We start from the raw sequence: 20,178 nt of genomic DNA, 5'->3' as shown, positions 1-20,178 counted from the left end.
GGACTGAGCTGGGAATAGATTCTTGTATTCATTTCAACCTCTTGTTCTTACATCGACCTCAGGACTCGGGGCTCTGATTCTGATCTAAGTCCTTGTGCACATTAATAACAGAGAATGGACATCACATGTGTTTATTGAAATGGACGCAACAGCAGGAGTCACAGCTCTGTCAGTCAGTGCTGCAGTACATGTGTGTGACCTGACCTCAGGGTCCCAACACCACATAAAGAGCCAGGCCTGGGGGTCATGTGACCTGGAACCCTGTTGCCTGGAGGCAGAGACAGGAGGATCAACCCGTGTTCTCCAGGGTCACTGAGAGACACTGCACCAGAAAAAAAGTGGAGAGCACCTCAGGAAGACACACGTGTGAGTCTCTAGCTCCACATGCACGTTTACACATGACCAAGAACAGAGAATGTACTGCCTTAGATTTACCGTTGCTGTGAGGAGACACCATGACTTCAACAACTCTTATGAAGGAAAACTTTTAATTGAGGGGATCATTTATGCTTTCAGAGGTTCTGTCACTATGATCATGAAGGGGAGCATGGTGGGACACATGCAGGTGGGGTGCTGGAGCTGAGAGTGCTACATCTTGCAGGTAAGAGGAAGTTGACTGTCACACTGAGTGATGCTTGAGGAAAAGACCTCAAAATCACCCCCACAGTGACACACTTCCAACAGAAGGTGTGGCCCGGATTACAGGTGTGTCCTCCAGCCTCCTCCAATAAGGCCACACCTCCTAATATTGCCATTCCCTATCAGTTTATGGGAGACAAATTAATTCAAACTACCACACTCAAACACACACACACACACACACACACACACACACACACACACACACACAGAGAGAGAGAGAGAGAGAGAGAGAGAGAGAGAGAGAAGAAAATAGATACCCGTGCTTTCGTATTCTGTAAAAAGTCTTTAACTCCATATATTTTTTCTATTTTCCATTTAACTACAAAATTTCCAGTTAAAAATGTGTGTCTGTCAATCTAGGAGGACAACTTTGAAAAGGTTGTTCCTCTAACCTTTGTGTGGCTCCAGGAATCAAACCCAGGTCGCTTGGCTTGCACGGCAAATGCTTCTGTCCATGGAGTCATCTCCCTGCTCCTCATAGGTCTATTTCCTCTAGAAATTTCTCTAGGAAACATGTTTTCCTCAGGAGCTTATGGAACAGCATATTGACCTGGGAAAGCATCACCTTGTTTGCTGTTTTGTTTCTTCACACCTCTTTAAATTGTTACACTTAACTTTTTTCTTTTAATGTGTGTCCTTTTGCATGGAAGATGGAGGAAAACCTCAGTGCTGGAGACTGGCTCATCAGGTCCAACCCCAGAGCAGAACCTTCCAGATTCTCAACCAGCGCAAGCGCCTTTCTCTTCTCCTCCAGCTGCTCCATAGAGCAAAGGACGGAGCCTGCAGGACTCAGAGCATCACCCTGACCGTGTCTTCACCCACACTGTGACAGGGACACAGCAACATCTCCCTCCTCTACCACAGCTCTCATGAGTTCTCTTCTTGTGTGCTTGAATCACGTGTCTGGTCTATTACATGTTGTCTTTTCAAATTCAATATGAATTAGAAATATATTCTAATTAACTGTAACATGACAGCCGGCTGTGGGGATTTCTGTCCTGCCCAGTTTCCATAGCTGGCAAGTCCCAAAGAAAATCACACAGAGATCTCCATAAGATAATATACTGATTATATACTGATAATAAGGCTACTTATTAGCTCTTGTAACTTATATTAACCCATTATTCTTATCTATGTTAGCCACATGGCTCAGTACCTTTCACAGTGGAGCAGGTCACATGTTGCTTCTTCAGTGATCTGGGTAGCAATGGAGGAATGGGCTTCCTCCTTCCTAGAATTCTCTTGTTCTCATCACCCCACCTCTACTTCCTGTCTGGTTGACCCACCTATACTTCCTGCCTGGCCAATCAGCATTTATTTAAAACATGATTGACAAAATACAGACAATTATCCTGCACCAATTAACAAGTAATGTATAACACTAAATTTATTATTTTATACATTATCTGCCATGTATACCCTGCACAATGTCTTACAGAGAATCATTCCTTTTTCTTTGACGACTTTCTTCTCCTTGAAATGCCATGAAGTAGGTGATTTTCATTATTTATTTGATAAAAAATATAAAAAGGCATCATGCCAGCAGCCTGGCTAAGAAGCTCCAGACAAAAGGGAAGGGAGTTCTAGTTCTGTCCAGAGGTTCAGACCAAGGCAGGGGCTGAGTCATCAGGAATATGTTTTGTAGCATCCATAACCAGGAGGAGGCAGGTCCTGGGGAAGCACTGTCAATGGAGAAACTCAAGCCCAGAAGGACAAGATTTCATGACGTGGAGACAGGAGAGCTCCTTCCTTCAGCCTTGTCACCTCACCTCAGCTCAGGAGTCCTGCAGAGCACAGGGGACAGTGACATTTCCAGACCAAACTCTGCAATGAATTCTCTCACCACCTCAGTACTCTCCCGACAGCATCGTGGTGAGCATAGAGAACTCCTCACGCCCCAAGTAATGCTGTTTCAGAGCACAGGCCTTCAAAAAGTGCAAACTGCCTGACCATGCCTTGAGGTCTCTATCTTCCCCTGTGTTTCTGCCTGGTGTCCCTCACACCCCACCCCACACTGTAGGGAAGGCAGATCTGTCTCTGAGGGAAGACTGAAGGGTGTTACCTGTTGGCTGGAGTCCAGACTGTCCTAGAGAAGAGAATAAAATAGACATGTAAGTGCATGAAGGAAGATCTGTCAACAGACACCTGTTCCCACAAGCTGAGCTGCCATCTGAGATTCCTCTGGCATCACAGGGCAGGGAAGCCAGGGCAAAGGTAGTGTGGACAGAGATGGGGGGCTCAGGAAGCCTCAGGCACACCAGCCCAGTGGCTCTTCCTAAACTCTTCCTCTGTTCCCAGTTCTCAAGTCAGGGTCGCCTTAACTTTCCCATCTCCATATGCTATACTCCTTAGGGTTCAGCAAATAACTAGAGAATGTTGGGTTCAGAGTTCATTGAATCCTGAGGTCACAGAGCTAGTGACATCCTGAGTACAAGGTGTGGCTAGTCCCTGGAGTGCTATGGAGTCTTGACCACCACCTGGCTCCTTACCTTTCTGGTTCCTGAAGTAGATGAACAGCCCCAGTCCAAGGAAGAGCAGACCCAGCACGAAGCCCCCGACTCCACTCAGCATCTTGTTCTGTGCAGATGAGGACTGAGCCCCTGAGAAAGGAAGCCAGGTTTAGAGGTTTTCAGCCCAAATTCCATTTCTGTTTGGGATCTTGAAATTCCGAGCTTTGAGACTGAGCAAGAAGCCTGTTCTAGGGGAGCTGGACTTGAACACTCCTGGTGATGTTTGGAAGCAATCAAACAGCAAGAAGTTCACAGTGTAAAGAGACTTAATATGGCCGCCCTGAGCTGAGCTGACAGGAAACCTCTGAGCTCTGAGGCTGCACAGCCCTGAGGGTGACAGAGCTAAGTAAAGGCAGAACTGAGACTGGACGTCCTGGAGTTCAGCCATGGCCCTGCACTGCTCTATCTCCATCATCTCCATGAGCAGCAGCAGAAACACAACCCAGCCAGAGGCAGAGGTTGCAGCCAGGGTCAAGCAGGTCCCTGGGCCTGTGATGTCACTGGAAGGCTCAGGAGAGTGTATGGTGGCATAATTGCTTCCCAGGGGCAAAGGTGCTTGTAGAAGATCACACACCTACCCCTGAAGGAGAGGACAGTGCAGAACCAATGGAAATAGTGTGTGGGCAGGGAGAGCTGACGGGTAGGAGTAAGACACACCATATAGGGGGCGGGTTCGCGGGGCCCAAGAGATCTGACAGGCAGAAGTAAGCCACGCTCCTCCCTGGTGGGCGGGGATTCTCTGGGTCAGAAGCTTCCCACTCACTCCACTCCACTCTGACAGGGCTGGTCAGGCTGGGATGCTCCACCTGGCAGGTGTAAACCTCTCCACTCTGAGGAACCGTCTCCAGCATCACCAGGGTCTGGAAGGTCCAGTCTCCATTCCGGATCAGGCCCGTGGTCACGACGCCAGTCTTCTCCTCCTGGCCATTCCGGAACCATCTGACTTCAATCTGCCCAGGGTAGAAGCCACTCACAGAGCAGACCAGGAGGTTGTGGTGATCCTGGGGCCTATTCTTTGCTGGGTACACAGTCACCTTGGGCTCAACTGGAGGAGAAAGGGAGGTGAGAATAAATCATGAGGGCAGAGCTGTCCTCCCAGGTTGGCTGTGTCTGCCTCCACTCACACAGGCTGAGGTCCAGGCAGGACTCAGAGTCTAACAAGTTGTCCCAGGACTTAGCTGCTGTTTTCACACTTAGCTGTCAGCGCTACTGTGTGAAGGAATCACCAGCTGCAGGTGAATTCCCTGGTAGGGAAAGAAAGGCTTATCCCCCAGCTGTGGTAATTTCTCCATCAGCTAAGTACATAAGTTGTGTCTCTAGGTTCTTCTCTTCTGGTATCTAGAGGGCAGCAGTTCTGTGTGCGAGGCAGGAAGTCTTACTGAGAACTCTTTCTCATCTCCTTTAGCAGGACTCTAAATCAATCAACTTTACCGCATCTTCAGTCAATGTTCTTGTAATGTGTGTTACCCAGGGAGTCATAGTCTCCTCAGCAGGGCCTGTCCGTGTGTGTGCTGCAGGGTTTAGGGACTGTGCTGCAGTCTGCACCCGGACCCCTGCAGAGCGGTGGGCATGCAGCAGAAGGTGGGAGTGAATTCTATCTGAATTGGAGGAGCCAGGCCTCTCCTCTTACTGTTTTGTCTGGACGACACAGTGTAACAGCCGTGAGGATACGTTACAATCCCATTCTCATAGCGGGTCACTGTGCACTCCCTCCATCCCTTAAGTGTAGTTTAAAGAAGCCTTCATTTTTCTGTTTTCTTTTTAAATTTTCAGTTCATCTCTCTTACAATCTTCTCAAGTTTTGTGAAGAAACTCCCCACCTTGAGCTCTGTAAACAGGGTTTTCAACGCCACGCATAGTGGTGGGTACTTTTGTTTCGATTTGACACAAGCTGAAGTCATGTGAGAGGAGGGAACCTCAATTTATAAAATGCCTGTATGCTGAGCCAGAGACCTCTGTAGGACTGGGGCTGGGCCCAAGCTAGGAACTGAGCAGGCCCAGGTCAGAGACATTTACAGAATCAGGCCTGAGCCAGTGACTTCTGTTGGAGCAGGCCTGAGCCAGTGATCTCCTCTGGATCAGGCCTGAGGCAGCCATCTCCACAGGAGCAGACACAAGGGAGACACAACCTAGGGAGTAGGCCCAAACCAGGGATATCTGTGGTAATAGGCCTGAACCAGTGATCTCTGGAGCAAGCCTGAGGCAGCCACCTCCACAGGTGTGGAAATAGGCCTGAGGCAGTGACCTCCACAGGAGCATGCACAAGGCATGGACTTCCACAAGGGTATGAATCAGGTACAGGACTTCTGCAGGAACAGGTATGAATCAGCAACCTTTGAGGTCGCAGGCCTGAACCACTGACCTCTGCCGGAGCAGGCTCGAGCCAGCAACCTCCTTGGGAGACAAAATGACCCTCGGGATTGCTGAGGGACTCCCAGGAGTGCAGGGGTGCTGAGTGACATCGAGGAGCACCAGGAGACCTCCGGGGTGACTGGTACCTTAGCCCTGACTGAAGCATGAGGAACAACCATCCACTTGGCATCTGGAAGATTGATCGCCAGGGACACAGCCCCAACTACACCAACCAGAGGAAGAGATGGGTAGACAAGGTAAGAACTCAGCACTATAAAGAGCAACACGACAGTGATAAGACTAGTGGACCTACAATAGCGAGACCTGAACAACCAAATACAGAAGAAACAGAAGAAAATGATCTTAAAAATAGCTGAAGTAGAATGTTTGAGGCCCTTAAAGAGGAAATGAAAAATTCCCTCAAAGAAATGGAGGAAAAGACAAACAAAAAATTGGAAGAAATCAACAAATCCCTTAAAGAAAACAACAACAACAAAAAACCAATCAAGCATATGAAAGAAACTATTCAAGACTTGAAAACTGAAATAGAGACAATAAATAAAACACAAACCAAGGGAAGTATAGAAATGAAGATTATGAGAAAACGATCAGGAACCACAAATGCAAGCATGAACAGCAGAATACAAGAGATGGAAGAGAGAATCTCAAGTGCTGAAGATACAATAGAGGAAATAGACTCATAGGTCAAAGAAAACATTAAATCCAACAAAAGCTTAACACAAAATACTCAGGAAACATGTGACCCCATGAAAAGATCAAACCTAAGGATAATAGGGATAGAAGAAGGAGAAGTACAACTCAAAAGCACTCAAAAGAAAATATATTAAACAAAATCATAGAAGAAAACATTCCCAACCTAAAGAAAGATATGCATATGAAGATAAAAGAAGTTTACAAACACCAAATAGACTGGATCAAAAAAAAGTCCCCTTGCCACATAATAATCAAGACACTAAATATACAGAATAAAGAAAGAATATTAATAGATCCAAAGGAAAAAAGACCAAGTAACATATAAAGGCAGACCTATCAGAATGACACCTGACTTCTCAATGGAAACAGTGAAAGTCAGAAGGTCCTGGTCAAAAATTACACAGACATTCTGAGACCACAGATGCCAGCCCAGACTGCTATACCAAGCAAAACTTTCAATCACCATAGAAGAAGGACAAAACAAGATATTCCAAGACACAACCAGATTTAACCAATGCCTACCCACAAACCCAATCCTACACAAAGAAAAGGAAAAAAAACTCCAACCCAGGGAAGTTGGCTACATCCACAAAAACACAGACAATAGATGATCTCACAGCAGCAAATAACAAAAAAGGGAAAACACACACAATAGCATCACCAACAACAAAGCCAAAATAACAGGAGCTAGCAATCACTGGTTATTAATATTTCTTAATACAAATTACTAAGTCATGTATAAAAAGACACTGGCTAACAGATTAGATATGAAAACAGAATCCATCTTTCTGCTGCATACAAGAAACACACCTCAACCTCAAAGACAGGCATCACCTCAGATTAAAGGGTTGGAAAAAAATTTTCCAATCAAATGGACCTAAGAAACAAGCTGATATAGCTATCATAATATCTAACAAAAAAACCCTTTAAACTAAAATCAATCAAAAGAGACAAGGAGTTACATTTCATATTTGTCCGAGGAAAAATCTTTCAAGAGGAAATCTTAATACTGAACATTTATGCCCCAAATACAAGGGTATCCTTATATGTAAGAGAAATACTTCTAAAGATTAAATCATATATTAAACCACACACACTAGTAGTGGGAGACTCTCACCACAGGACAGGTCTTTCAGACAGAAAATTAACAGAGAAATAAGGGAACTAACAGATGTTATGACTCAAATGGACTTAGCAGACATCTATAGGCCATTCTATCCAAACGTAAAGGAATATACCTTCTCAGCATCTCATAGAACATTTTCAAAAATTGACCCCATACAAGGTAACAAAGCAAACCACAAGAGATACAAAAAAATATTGGAATAACACCATGTATTTTATCGGATCACCATGGCTTAAAATTAGAATTCAACAAAAACAGTAATTCCAGAAAGCTCACAAACACATGGAAATTAAACAATGCTCAACTGAATCATCAATGAAATAAAGGAGGAAATTGAAAGGTCCTAAAATACAATGAAAATAACCACAAAACATACCCAAATTCATAGGACACAATGAAAGCACTGTTAAGAGTAAAGTACATAGCACTATAATATAATATAATATAATATAATATAATATAAATGCCTATATAAAGAAGTTGAAAAAATCCCACACTAGTGAGTTAACAGAATATTTGAAAACTCTAGAACAAAAAGAATCAAACTCACTGCGAGGACTAGATGGCAGGAAATAACCAAATTGAGAGTTGAAATCAACAAAATAGAAACAAAGACAACAATATAAAGAATCAATGAGATTGACTTGGTTCCTCAAGAAAATCAACAAAATAGACAAACCTTTATCCAAACTAACCAAAGGCAGAGAGAGAATATCCAAATTAACAAAATCATAAATGAAAGGGGGACATAACAATAGACAAGGAGGAAATACAGAGAATCATCAGGTCATATTTCAAAAACCTGTACTCCACAAAATTGGAAAACTTAAAGAAAATGGACAATTTCCTGGATAAATATCACTTATCAAAATTAAATCATTACCAGATAAGCAAATTAAACAGATCTCTAACTGCTAAGGAAATAGAAACAATCATCAAAAGTCTCCTAGCCAAAAAAGCCTAGGACCAGATAGTTTTAGGTCAGAATTCTACAAGCTTTACTAAGAAGAACTAATACCAATACTCCTATTAAGTTGTTCCACATAATAGAAACAGAAGGAACATTGCCAAACTCTTTTTATGAGGCTACAATTACCCTGATATCCAAACCACATAAAGACATTACTAAGAAAGAGGATTACAAACCAATTTCACTTAAGAAAATTTATGCAAAAATACTCAATAAAATATTGGCAAACTGAATCCAAGAACACACCAGAAAAAATATCTACCATGATCAAGTTGGCTTCATCCTAGAGATGGTTCCACATTAAAAAACAAACAAACAAAAAAAAACTGTCAATGTAATCCACCATATAAACTGAAAAGAAAAAAAAAAAAACCATGATCATCTCATTAGATGTTGAAAAAGCCTTTGACATACAACATCCCGGGGCTGGAGAGATGGCTCAGAGGTTAAGAGCACTGGCTGCTCTTCCAAAGGTCCTGAGTGCAATTCCCAGCAACCACATGGTGGCTTGCAACCATCTATAAGATCTGATACCCTCTGCTGATGGGCAGGCATACATACAGACAGAACATTGTATACATAATAAATAAAAAAATTACAACATCCCTTCATGATAAAGGTTTTGGAAAGGACAGGGGCAAGGAACATATCTAAACATATTAAAGGCAATATACAGCGAGCCAACATCCAACATCAAACTAAATGGAGAGAAACTCAAAGCGATCCCACTGAAATCAGGAACAAGACAAGATTGTCCACTCTCTCCATATCCATTCAATATAGTTCTTGAGGTTTTAGCTGGAGCAATAAGATACCAAAAGGAGATTAAGGGTATACAAATCAGAAAAGAAGAAATAAAACTCTCACTATTTGCTGATGATATGATAGTTTACATAAGCAACCCCAAAAATTCTACCAAGGAACTGGATTGAAGCTTGCCAGTAAGCCACTGCCACGTGGCAATCCACAGATTAATGGAGATGGGTTAGTTTAGGATATAAGAGCTAGCTAAAAATATGCTTAAGCTGCTAGAAGAATTCCTATTGCCAGTAGCCTCTAAGTTACCCACTCACTTGGGCATGGCCTCCTATACTGTTTATGCTGAGGTAAAGCATGGGTCTGGCCTCTCTTTTCCGGCTGCGGCATTTGGTTGCTGTCCCCCATTCCAGCAGAGGATTGTGACTTGTGAGTCTGCTCCAAAATAAATGACCCTATGTTATTCTCAGTTCTGAGCTGGTGTGGGATTTCCTTTAAGCGTCCTTCTTCATTGGCGCCCCACATGGATTCAGACCCCACTCCTAACGGGTGGAGGGCCTGAGGACCTAACCAGTCCACAGCCCAGAAAGTCTCCCAACCCTGCCCGCTTGGCTTGCTAATACCTAAGCGGTTTTTTGTAGAACCCCCACCACAGTGGTGCTAACTACATGCAGTGACCTGGAGATTTCCCAAGCACATGCATGCCCCCCCTGCCCCCTCTGCTGCATTCCTTGCCACGTGGCATCTCTTGTGCAGCTTCTGGTTTATGCTCCCTGCCTGTGAGTTCTGGGCTTCTTGTTCCATGTGTTGAATTGATTTAATTGCTTTTAATTTGTCAAGCAAAGCATATTTCTCAGGATTTAACCAGTACCAATGCAGGAAACTAAAGCGGCTCAGGACCATTCCTATCACCAATGGTTGCATTGCTGCTAGCCCTGACTCTGCAACCATGATACCTGCTTGATTTCTTGGAAGCATCCTTCTTCATCAAGCTATTGGCCATACAGTATTACAAATAATAACGTTTCTGTGTGATTATTTTGGGTCTGAGATGCCAGGAACAAACAAGCAGCCTCCCCCTAAAGATAATTATGTCCAAATTCCCAAATATTGTATATAATTTTTTTACATTTAAAGGGGGATATGCTATAGAGAAATACTTTACATTGGTATGGATCTTGCTTTACTGATAAAATTTAAGGTCAATTTTGTTTTATGTATATTTCTGCTTTTGATGTATTGTGTTTGTGGAGCTCATTTAAATATGTAATGTATGATTAAGAAATATAGGTTAATAGATAGTTATCTATAATATTTAATCTTGTAGTTATGTTAGTTAGGTTTTCTAGATATATAGGGATTATATTTCAGATGTATAGTTATTCTTCAAACCTTTCAAAGACTAACAGAATATGGCATTTAAAATGTTTTAAGCACTTAGATCATTTCATAACAATGAGGCACATCTGCTCCTGGGAGCACCAATCTATTTCAAGAAAAGGATGGACACCAAAGAGGCTCCTTATGGAGTTGGTTAGCAATTTGGACAAGAAACTACTCTTGTCTGGACTGCTTGATGTGATGGTATATGAACTGGACATGCAGGATCCACAGAAAAATGACTGCTGAACTTGCCTAAAGAAGGTGAGACAGTCCTTCAGGGTTCCTGCTTCATGAAAGAGTGTGTGAGACATTCTGCAGGACAAAAAAGAAAGTGACTGACAAACTGCCAATAGAAGTGGAATTGACTTTCAAATTTCCTACTTCATGGAAAAGTCTGTACTATGGGCCTGTGGACTGAAGATGGATGCTGCAATGTTACAGAAGAACTTTGGGTGACTGTCCAGGCAGTGAGATGTCTCTGTCAATACTGGAGTTTTGGAAGTTGCTTACAATGCATTTCCTGTTCACTTAGGTAATATTATATTTTTCTGGAGTCTTTGATGGAGTTTAAGAAAGATAGTTATAATTATAAAAGATAGATTAGATATAAAACTTTAGACTCATAACATAGGATAGATGATAAAGTATTTTCCTTAATTTGCCAAATGTAAATGGACTAAATATTGGAACTATAATTCTTGCTTGATAACTGTTTTGTTGTATGTAATCTTGTTATGTTAAAGTTAAATCCCTCTTTTTTATTTAGGCAGAAAAGGGGATGTGGGATTCCCCTCTGCATGCTGTGAATGTTTTATTGCCATAGGTTAATAAAGAAGCCTCTCTTGGTCAATGGCTTAACAGAGTAAAGCCAGGCAGAAAATTCTAACAGAGATGTAGAGAAAGAGTAGGCGGAGTCAAAGAGACACCATGTAGTCGCCTTCCTCCTAACCCTCCTACTTAAGCCTAGATTAATTATCTTTAATACAGTTTCCACTCCACTTCACTGTCCTGGGCAGTCTTGACGTTCTTCTCATAGCTGGAGAGAACAGAGTTAACACTGCTGAAGCTCCTGTTGAGAACACGAGTTCTGTTCCAGGCTCCTGTACGCGCGCACACACACACACACACACACACACACACACACACACACGCACGCACGCACACGCACGCACACATGCATCTTCCCACAGTCACCCCCTCCCCGCCGTTTCCAGCCTCTCCCCCTCACATCTCACCTCTCCGCTGCACAGTTATACTCTCCAAAATTCGGTAGTTGTATCTGCAGTACGTGTCCACCCCGGCCCGTGCGTCCTCCAGGAGCTCCTTCCGGCTGTTCCAGTTCTCCGCCTCCAGCTGCCCCAGCTTGGTCACAGCAAGGTACTTGCCCACATCACTGTCGAAGCGCACGTTTTCCTCTTGGTTGTAGAAGTATCTGTCCAAAAGCCACACGCGCTGTGTCCCATTGTAGAAATGACACTCGTGTTTAACTTGTGCCATGAACCGAGCTGTGGAGACAGGAATGATCTTCTTTTCTGGTGAAAAGACACCTGAATTTCTGAGTCCCTCTTCAGCTGCCACAGATGACCAGACCCAGGCTTGCCCCAGCCCACCTCTAACGTCACCACAACCCACAGGATGAAGGGTACATAGTCCTGCCCAAGTAATTGACAAGGGTGTAAACAAAGAGAGATGGAGGAACCCTGGGGAAAATTCCCCCATTCATAGAAGAAGCAGCACAATCCTCCCTTCATAGTCTCCTGCTTGCTCCCCCTCTCTCCCTCCCTTTCTCCCTTTCCTTCCTTCCTTCCTTCCTTCCTTCCTTCCTTCCTTCCTTCCTTCCTTCCTCCCTCCCTCCCTCCCTCCCTCCCTCCCTCCCTCCCTCCCTCCCTTCCTCGCTTCCTTCCTCCTTTTTTTCTTTCTTCCCATCCTACAGCTGTTTCCCCTTCCTCCCCTCCTCCCAGTTCCTCCCCCTGCCCTCCTTATCTACTCCTCCAGTTTCTCTTCAGAAAAGGGCAGGATTCCATAAATGTCAACCAAACAGTGCAGATTGAGTTTATCACATCCAGACTTAACAGGAGAGGAGGTGCCCACACTTCTTTTTAGCCCTCATCTATGATCTCCTGGTCCCAAGAGGAAGCAGAGTTTGACTGGATGTTTTATCTCCCATGGTATTTTTTATTGTTAGTGAAAACAGACTTTATTAACACAATATTTTCTGATCACAGTTTTCCCTCCCTCAGCTCCCACAGATCTTCCCCACCTTTCCACCCACCCAAATCCGTAATCTTTTTTTCTTTCTCCCACGAGAAAGATCAGGCAACTAAGATGAAAGAAAAAATTAGGATAGGACAACACACACACATTCACACTCACAGGAATAAAATAAAAGCCACAAAATCTTAAACCTTAATATATGAGCAAACACCTGTATGGTAAGATAGAGAGGCGAGAGAGAGAGAGAGAGAGAGAGAGAGAGAGAGAGAGAGAGAGAGAGAGAGAGAGAGAGAGAGAGGGGAGAGAAAGAGAGAGAGAGAGAGAGAGAGAGAGAGAGAGAGAGAGAGAGAGAGAGAAGAATGTCATTGAGTTCACTTTGTGTTGAAACATCTACTCTGCTGGGCGGGCACAGAGCACAGGGCCTGCCCTTAAGTGTGGTTTATACAGCCAGTGAGACTCTTAGTTTTTGTGATTGTGATATAATTGTATCATTAACAACCCCCAGCCTTCCTACATACCCCTCCTTGCTCTCTTTGCCTCTTTTGTTATTAATGGTTACATACATACATGCATATACTTATACTTTCCTAAATACATGAACACACCCTTCTCATCTGCACAATGTTACTTGAATGTATGTTTTTAGGGCTGACCATCTGGGACTGGATAACCAGTTGGTGTGCTCCTCCCTGGTGAAGACCATTTCTCACACCCTCAGCATTCCACTGTTTCCATGGTTCTTGCCTAGGGCCACAGCCTCTGGGCTTCCCTGTCACACATGCTTGGTCAAGGCAAATGTCCCTGCTCAGTTAGGGCTGGTGCTGCTGCTGGTCCCATGGCTCCAGGGACAATGACCCATTTGGGAATAAACTCGAGAACAGAACAATCCTGTCACAGACCATGTAGGAAGGACTGGAGTTGGTGTCCCGAATCAGGTCACCTCTCCAAATATCAGCACCCAACAGATATATTTGGGTCAGTGGGGTCTGCCCCTCTCTGATCCCACAGCTGCCCCACCTGGAGCTAAGCTGGAAGCCAGCGCTCAGCAGCTCAGAAGACACCACTCCTTCCATTCCTCGTGCTCTTGATTCTCCCATAAGCACAGCAGAAAGAACGGGAAATCTCCCTCAGTGCTGACCTGTGCTGACCTGTGCTGACCTGTGCTGACCTGTGCTGACCTGTGCTGAACCGGGGGATCCACAGAGGGAAAACAGAGGCTGGCCCTCTGCTTTGGAGCTTAAATTGTGAGAGTGAGGAACAAATGGGAGAGGGGGTGAAGACTTGACTGACAGGAGGTGACATTGAAGATCTCTGGGGAGTGACATGGAAGATGTGTCACAGATGGAGCCAGAAGAAGAGGGTGGGACTGTCAGTGTCAGGGGAGGGGGAGGGGCGCATCTCGCTGCTAACACTGAGTTCATGAGTGGCAGGTGGGAGATGAGATTGTGGGGACCAAGAGGAACCCCAAAATCAGAAGCTGTGGGGTTGATGGAGCTTTGAAAACTATTGGAGAAGTTTCTGGAAATGAAAACCATGATCCCAACACTGACCCACAATCCATTATCTAAATTACAGACCCAGAGAATTCACAAACCAGATCTTTTAAAATCAGACGCCAAGTGTGACTCCAGGGACAGGTGGGGGTGTCAGTCAGTCACATATGCATCTGTAGTTTCAATAGGGATGGGGCAAGATGCATCAGATATATAGTTTTTTATTTTAATATTTAATCTAACTCAGACGATGTACAAGAGATTTGTTAATTTTAACTCAAATACATGTGAGCACCAGACATTACCGTCTACGCGAATGAACAGAAAGACGAAGAAGTTTGGAGCATTTAGTGGGACAATACCTGTGGCAGTCATCACTACTTAGGACTATGAGAGATTGCTGAGAGTTTCAGAGATGGAATTACTGATCTTTGTGTTTTGAGACATCACTGAGGATAGTCAGAGGAGACTGGGTTTGATTTATATTAAAAGACAAAATGGAGGAAAAAAACAACAGATTCGGAAGCCATACTAAACGTTAGTGTGAGGGGGCTGGAGAGGGTTTAGCAGTTAAGAGCACTGGCTGCTCTTGCAGAGGTCCTGAGTTCAAGCCCAGCATCACATGGTGGCTCACAATCGCCTTTAGTGGGATCTGATGCTTTCTGCTGGCCTAAAGTTATACATGCAGCTAGAGCACTCCTACATTAAATAAATACACCTTAAAAAGAAAAAAAGAACAGTTGGTGTGAAGGATGAAGGGGCATGGGCAGGAAACCTGGTCTCTGAAATGTGACAATGGGGTGAGACACAGCCTGGAAGCTTCTGTGTGTCATGTGATGCGTGAGATGATAGCACTTAGAGAGAGGAAGCGCACAGTGAGCAGCAGCCCCATTGCTCTACAGGGCCTTCCCTGCCAAGACCTTAACATCGCTATGGAAATCATCCTCACTGCCACATTTTCATCAGTTAAAGCACAGAGGGTGCAGATGGCTCAGCCATAGTCCCAGAATTTGGGTACTAACCCCATCTTTTCTATCCCATATGCAGACCCCAGACTTTCCCTAGATTTTCCAGTGTGTGGTGTAGATTTCGGTCGTGAAACCAGAAGACGATCACAAGATGCAAAGAGGAGTCAGGTCCTTTCCATGGGCTCAGAGTAGAGAATGTAGGAGAAAATGAAGTAGAGATAGATTCAAATCACAAACATCAAATGCGCTCTAATCTGCCCTGGGTTCTCAGAAGAGGCCTCACAGGCTTTGAAACAGCTCACACAGCCCAGCATCTCTAAGGCTGCCTTAGCTGCCCTGTGCTCCCAAGGAGAAAGGGAACTAACCCACTAGTCAGCAGGGTCCCCATGTGGAACAGGCTGCACAGACACTGGAGTCAGGGAGAGAGAAAGACAGAGCCCTGGGCTCAATCTCTCAGGTTCCCAGGCAGGGGCCCCATGGCTGCAGAGGATGCACACAGATTATCCCCCGGATGCCCGCCCTGTTCCCCTGACTCTGTGACATTTCCAGAGAAACCTTTGATTACTTTAATATTTGACCTTTTTTAATTTAAAAAATGAACAGAAACATAGTACAACATAGAATATAAATACACATATGAAGTTCTATTTTTAAAGAGAAACCTCTTTAGCTCAACACAATGAAGACAAGCCCTGTGCAGGGGTTAATTTAACCCCATGGTTTATCAATCCTCTCCAGACCCTGAGGACTATGACACAAGGCTGGAGATGCTCCAGGAAGAAACTTCAAAGCAATGACTGATACCTGGGGCCTCTCACACAGATCTGAGAGCACAGGCATCCACACTCCTCTTTGAGAAAACAGTTTGGATTTCATGTGAGGACTGTGGGAGGTCACAGAAAATATCAATAGATTTAAGGGGCTTGACCTGGACAGTGAGAAGTCGGCTTCTCACTTCCCCACCCCCAGCAGCTCAGCACCTGTGGTGTGCACTTACGTCGGGGGTCCCTGACCAAAGCCACGGGAGGACTCAGCACCATCAGTGTCAGGACCACAGCTGCCACCCAGGGGCCTCTGGGGAGCCACAGTTGCATCATGCTATAGGAGAGACCGAGACAGGAGGAGCAGACAAGCTCACACAGTAGAAACTGTCACTTCTCTTTACCGTTGCCAGGATAGTAAGAACCAGGGGAGTCACTGCTCTGGTGCTGGACTGGATAAATTTAGGGTGAGGAGCCAATCAGCAGCAGAGGAAACCAGAATCATCAGTTGCTGGTTAGAGATTCAGTAAGAGGGTCCCCTTCTGAAACTTGCAATTCCCTCCATTAAAAGGTAGAGGAAGCGTGATGAGGGGAGGGATTGGGAACTGCGATTGATATGTAAAATGAGAAGAGTGGTTTTTGAAAACAACAAGCAAACAAGTAATTAAATAATTCAATAAAAAATAAATCAATAAAATAAATAAAAAATAAATCAATAAATCAATTAAAAAATGAAAAAAAAAGATACTCAGCTTGACCTTGCAGCCCAAGCCTCCAACTCCAGCACATAGGAGGCAGAGGTAGTTGATTCTCTGAGTTAGAGGCCAGTCTGCTCTACTTTATAAAAGCCTCAAACCAATCAACAAACAAAAAATCAAACAAAAGCTAGCTTTTTGTGCATGGGGGAGGCAGGGTGTGGTTTGGATAGTAGTTCATTCCCTGCCCCCTGTTCTTGTGGATGTCCCCACATCCGTGTGCCTGTGGATTCAGTGAGTTGGTAATTTTTTGAAAAGTGAAAATGAAGTTGGAGGGTCTCAGGGGAAGCTGGAAGCAGGTGGGGTGATGGTGAATAGGATCTAAATACATTGTATACATGTGCAACTTTTTCAAAGGGTAACTGTTTCCAAAGTATCATTTTATTTGCTATTTTAAATGCTTGATTCAGTAGCAGCTGGAACATTAATCAGGCCACAGTGCTGAGTGACTTAAGATGGTCTGTCATTCACTCACCAGTCTGAGCACTGGGAGCATTCACCTCTCCTACACATCTAAACAGGGCTGTGGTGCAATTCTGTGTTTGAAGTTTGTGGGAGTAAAGGAGGTAAAGTGATGTGGCATTCCCTTCTGTATATGTGTTGCTTTTATTGGTTAATGAATAAAGAAGCTGCTTGGGTCTATGATAGGGCAGATCAGAGCTTGGTGGGGAAAACTGAACAGAATGCTTGGAGGAAGAAGGCAGAGTCAGAGACAAGTCATGTAGCCTCCAGAGAAGAAAGATACCTGTGCACTGATACCGAAAACCACAAGCCTTGTGGTAAAATACAAAATAATAGCAATAGGTTAATTTTATTTGTAAGCGCTAGCTAGAAACACACAAGCTATTGGTCAAACAGTGTTGCAAATACTATATTTTCTGTGTGATTATTTAGGGTCTGGGTGGCCAGAAATGAACAAGCAGTCCCACCAACAAAATGGCTTGCCAGTGTGGTCTATAACCCATGATGCCCACCATCTACTTCAGATGCTTATGTACCCACACATGGTCAGGAGGAAAGTAGCCGAGACCATGCCTGCAGCAGGATTGGTTCTGCTAGGCATGTATACAGGCAGGAGAGCATGGCAGATTCCTGCTGCCATACACAGAGATATTTCCAGGCTTGACAATGTACTGCATGGCATATTTAGCTTTTACTCAAATAAAAAGAATTTATATGCTGCACAGTGCTACCCACAGTTGAGGTAGTGAAGATGGCACCCAGCCAGAAGTCCCAGAGCCAGCGGTGAACTACCTCCACCATATTAAAAGCCTGAGAGAGGCAAAACCAGCATCCAGGCCCACTGCACCCAAGCTGCTTACCATTTAAATGTGTTCCTCATCAGAAAATTATTACACACGTGCAATAAAGACAGATTCAGATGAAAAAGACCTTTAAATGGGTCACAGTGTTAAATAAATGTATGTAGTCTTGAGAGAGATAAGAAAAAGAGTAAAGAGACAGTAAAAGTAATAAAAAGAGTAGAGGCAGTCATAGATTAAAGGAGTAAAGATAATAAAATAAATATTAAACTTATAGAAAAAATAATACAGGAAAGAAAAATAGGCCATGTAAAGATGGAATATACACAGAGAGTCTGGAATATATATATATATATATATATATATATATATATATATATATATATAAAATTGTGTCTTCTTTGAATTTTTTGACTGTGAATGACCTAAGTACAGAGAAACATTATATTGTACAGGTTGCTAAGCTAAATTAACATATGTATTTTAAAGGTATCCTGACTTCAAAATTTGGGTCTAAGGATTTGTCTCTTTGGAAAAGTGCTTCTTCTTTTGTCTCCACAAAAAGATAAGGTGAGACGATGAAAACTTCTGGAATCCTTGCAGACTAATGTGGTTTGATGAATCAAGACCACTTGTAAGGTCTCCGTAAACCCCTATAATTACTTCTCCCAACAAAAAGATAAAAGCAGTTTGGAAAGAACTACGCCCAAATTCCAATTATTGTTTATAAATATTTGTTTACATTTAAAGTGGGATATGGTATAAAGATGAATACTTTGCACTGGTATAGATCTTGGTTTATTGATATAAATTTAAGGTTGATTTTGTTATATGTATATGTCTGCTCTTGATTAGGGTATTGTGTTTGTGCAGCCCATTTAAAATGTAAAGTATAATTAAGAAATATAGGTAAATAGATAGTTATCTCTAATAGTCAAGCTTTTAGTCATGTTAGTTAGATTTTCTAGATATATAGAGATAGATTTTAGTTAGACAGATAATCTTCAATGCTTTCAAAGAACTAGAGAATATGGCATTTAAAATGTTTTAAGAACTTAGAACTTTCCACGACAATGAGACACATCTGCTCCTGGCAACACCAATCTACTTAATGAAGATGATGTGTGGCGTCATAGAGGCTCCTTACGGAGTTGGTTAGCCATTTGGACGAGAAACTGCTCTTGCCCAGACTATTTGATGTTATGCTGTATAAACTGGGCATGCAGGACCTACAAAAAAATGACTGCTGAACTTACCTAAAGAAGGAAAGACAATTCTTTGGGGTTCCTGCTTTATGAAAGAGTCTGTCAGAAATTCTGCAGAATACAGAAGAAAGTGAGTGACAAACTGCAACATAGACAAAACTGTCTTGGAAATTTTCTGCTTCATGGAAAGGTCTGTACCATGGGCCTGTAGGCTGAAGATGGATGCCTAGAAGGATGTTACAAAAGATCTTTGGGTGCCTTCCAGGCAGCTAATTGTCTCTGTCAGTTCTAGAGGTTTGGAAGTTGCTTACAATGTACCTCCTGTTCTCTTAGGCAATATTATGTCTTTCTGGGGTCTTTGATGGAGGTGAAGAATAGATAGTTATAGTTTTTCTTAGTTATGATAAAAATATATACAAATATTATAACTGTAATTCTTGCTTGTTACCTGTTCTGTTATATGTAATTTTACTATATTAAAGTTAAAACCTTCCTTTCATTTAGATAGAAAAGGGGAGGTGATGTGGGATTCCCTTCTGTATTATGTGTTGCTTTTTATTGGTTAATGAATAAAGAAGTTTCTTGGGTCTATAATAGGGCAGAACAGAGCTAAGTGGGGAAAAATAAACTGAATGCTGGGAGGAAGAAGGTGGAGTCAGAGAGAATCCGTGTAGCCGCCAGAGGAGATGCCTGTGCACTGGTACTGGTAAGCCACGAGCCTGGTGATAAAATGCAAAATAATAGATGTGGGTTAATTTAGATATCAGAGGTAGCTAGAAATATGCTTAAGCCAGTATATCAAACACTATAGTTTTTGTGTGATATTTTGGGTTTGGGCGGCCAGGAAGAACAAGCAGTCTCTGCCAACAGTGAAGGAAGATGACTGTGAGCCAGGCACCTTTAAACTGTACTTACTGCAGCGTGGCATAGTGATGTAAATGTGAAGTGATTTAAGTGCATACACTGCAGCTGAAATCGCCACGTTCTCTCACGTTTTCTTGAGCTGGAGAAGGCCGTGGTGTATGGACATCTCCGGGAGCAGCTTTCCCCACTTACTGATGATGTGG

General features: G+C 43.3%; 1 protein-coding gene and 1 long non-coding RNA gene across 2 annotated transcripts; one reads left to right on the top strand and one right to left on the bottom strand.

Moving 5' to 3' along the window:
- Nucleotides 1–1,694: 1,694 nt before the first annotated feature.
- Nucleotides 1,695–16,276, bottom strand: LOC125402925 (H-2 class II histocompatibility antigen, E-D beta chain). Its single transcript, XM_087898457.1, has 6 exons — nt 16,126–16,276; nt 11,689–11,958; nt 3,916–4,197; nt 3,132–3,242; nt 2,705–2,728; nt 1,695–2,426 (listed from the first exon to the last, which is right to left on the bottom strand). The coding sequence occupies exons 1-6, from the start codon at nt 16,223–16,225 to the stop codon at nt 2,413–2,415; spliced, it is 801 nt and encodes a 266-aa protein (XP_087754583.1). The 5' UTR covers nt 16,226–16,276; the 3' UTR covers nt 1,695–2,412.
- Nucleotides 11,702–19,623, top strand: LOC146890887 (uncharacterized). Its single transcript, XR_014998402.2, has 2 exons — nt 11,702–11,830; nt 18,396–19,623. It is a non-coding gene; the product is annotated as an uncharacterized LOC146890887 (long non-coding RNA).
- The last annotated feature ends 555 nt before the right edge of the window (nt 19,624–20,178 follow it).

The sequence above is a fragment of the Myodes glareolus genome, chromosome 18, assembly GCF_982192425.1.
Source record: "Myodes glareolus chromosome 18, mMyoGla1.1, whole genome shotgun sequence".
NCBI classification, from domain to species: Eukaryota; Metazoa; Chordata; class Mammalia; order Rodentia; family Cricetidae; genus Myodes; species Myodes glareolus.
Note: the sequence above shows the minus strand (reverse complement) of the source record. Positions and strands in the feature narration are given on the sequence as shown.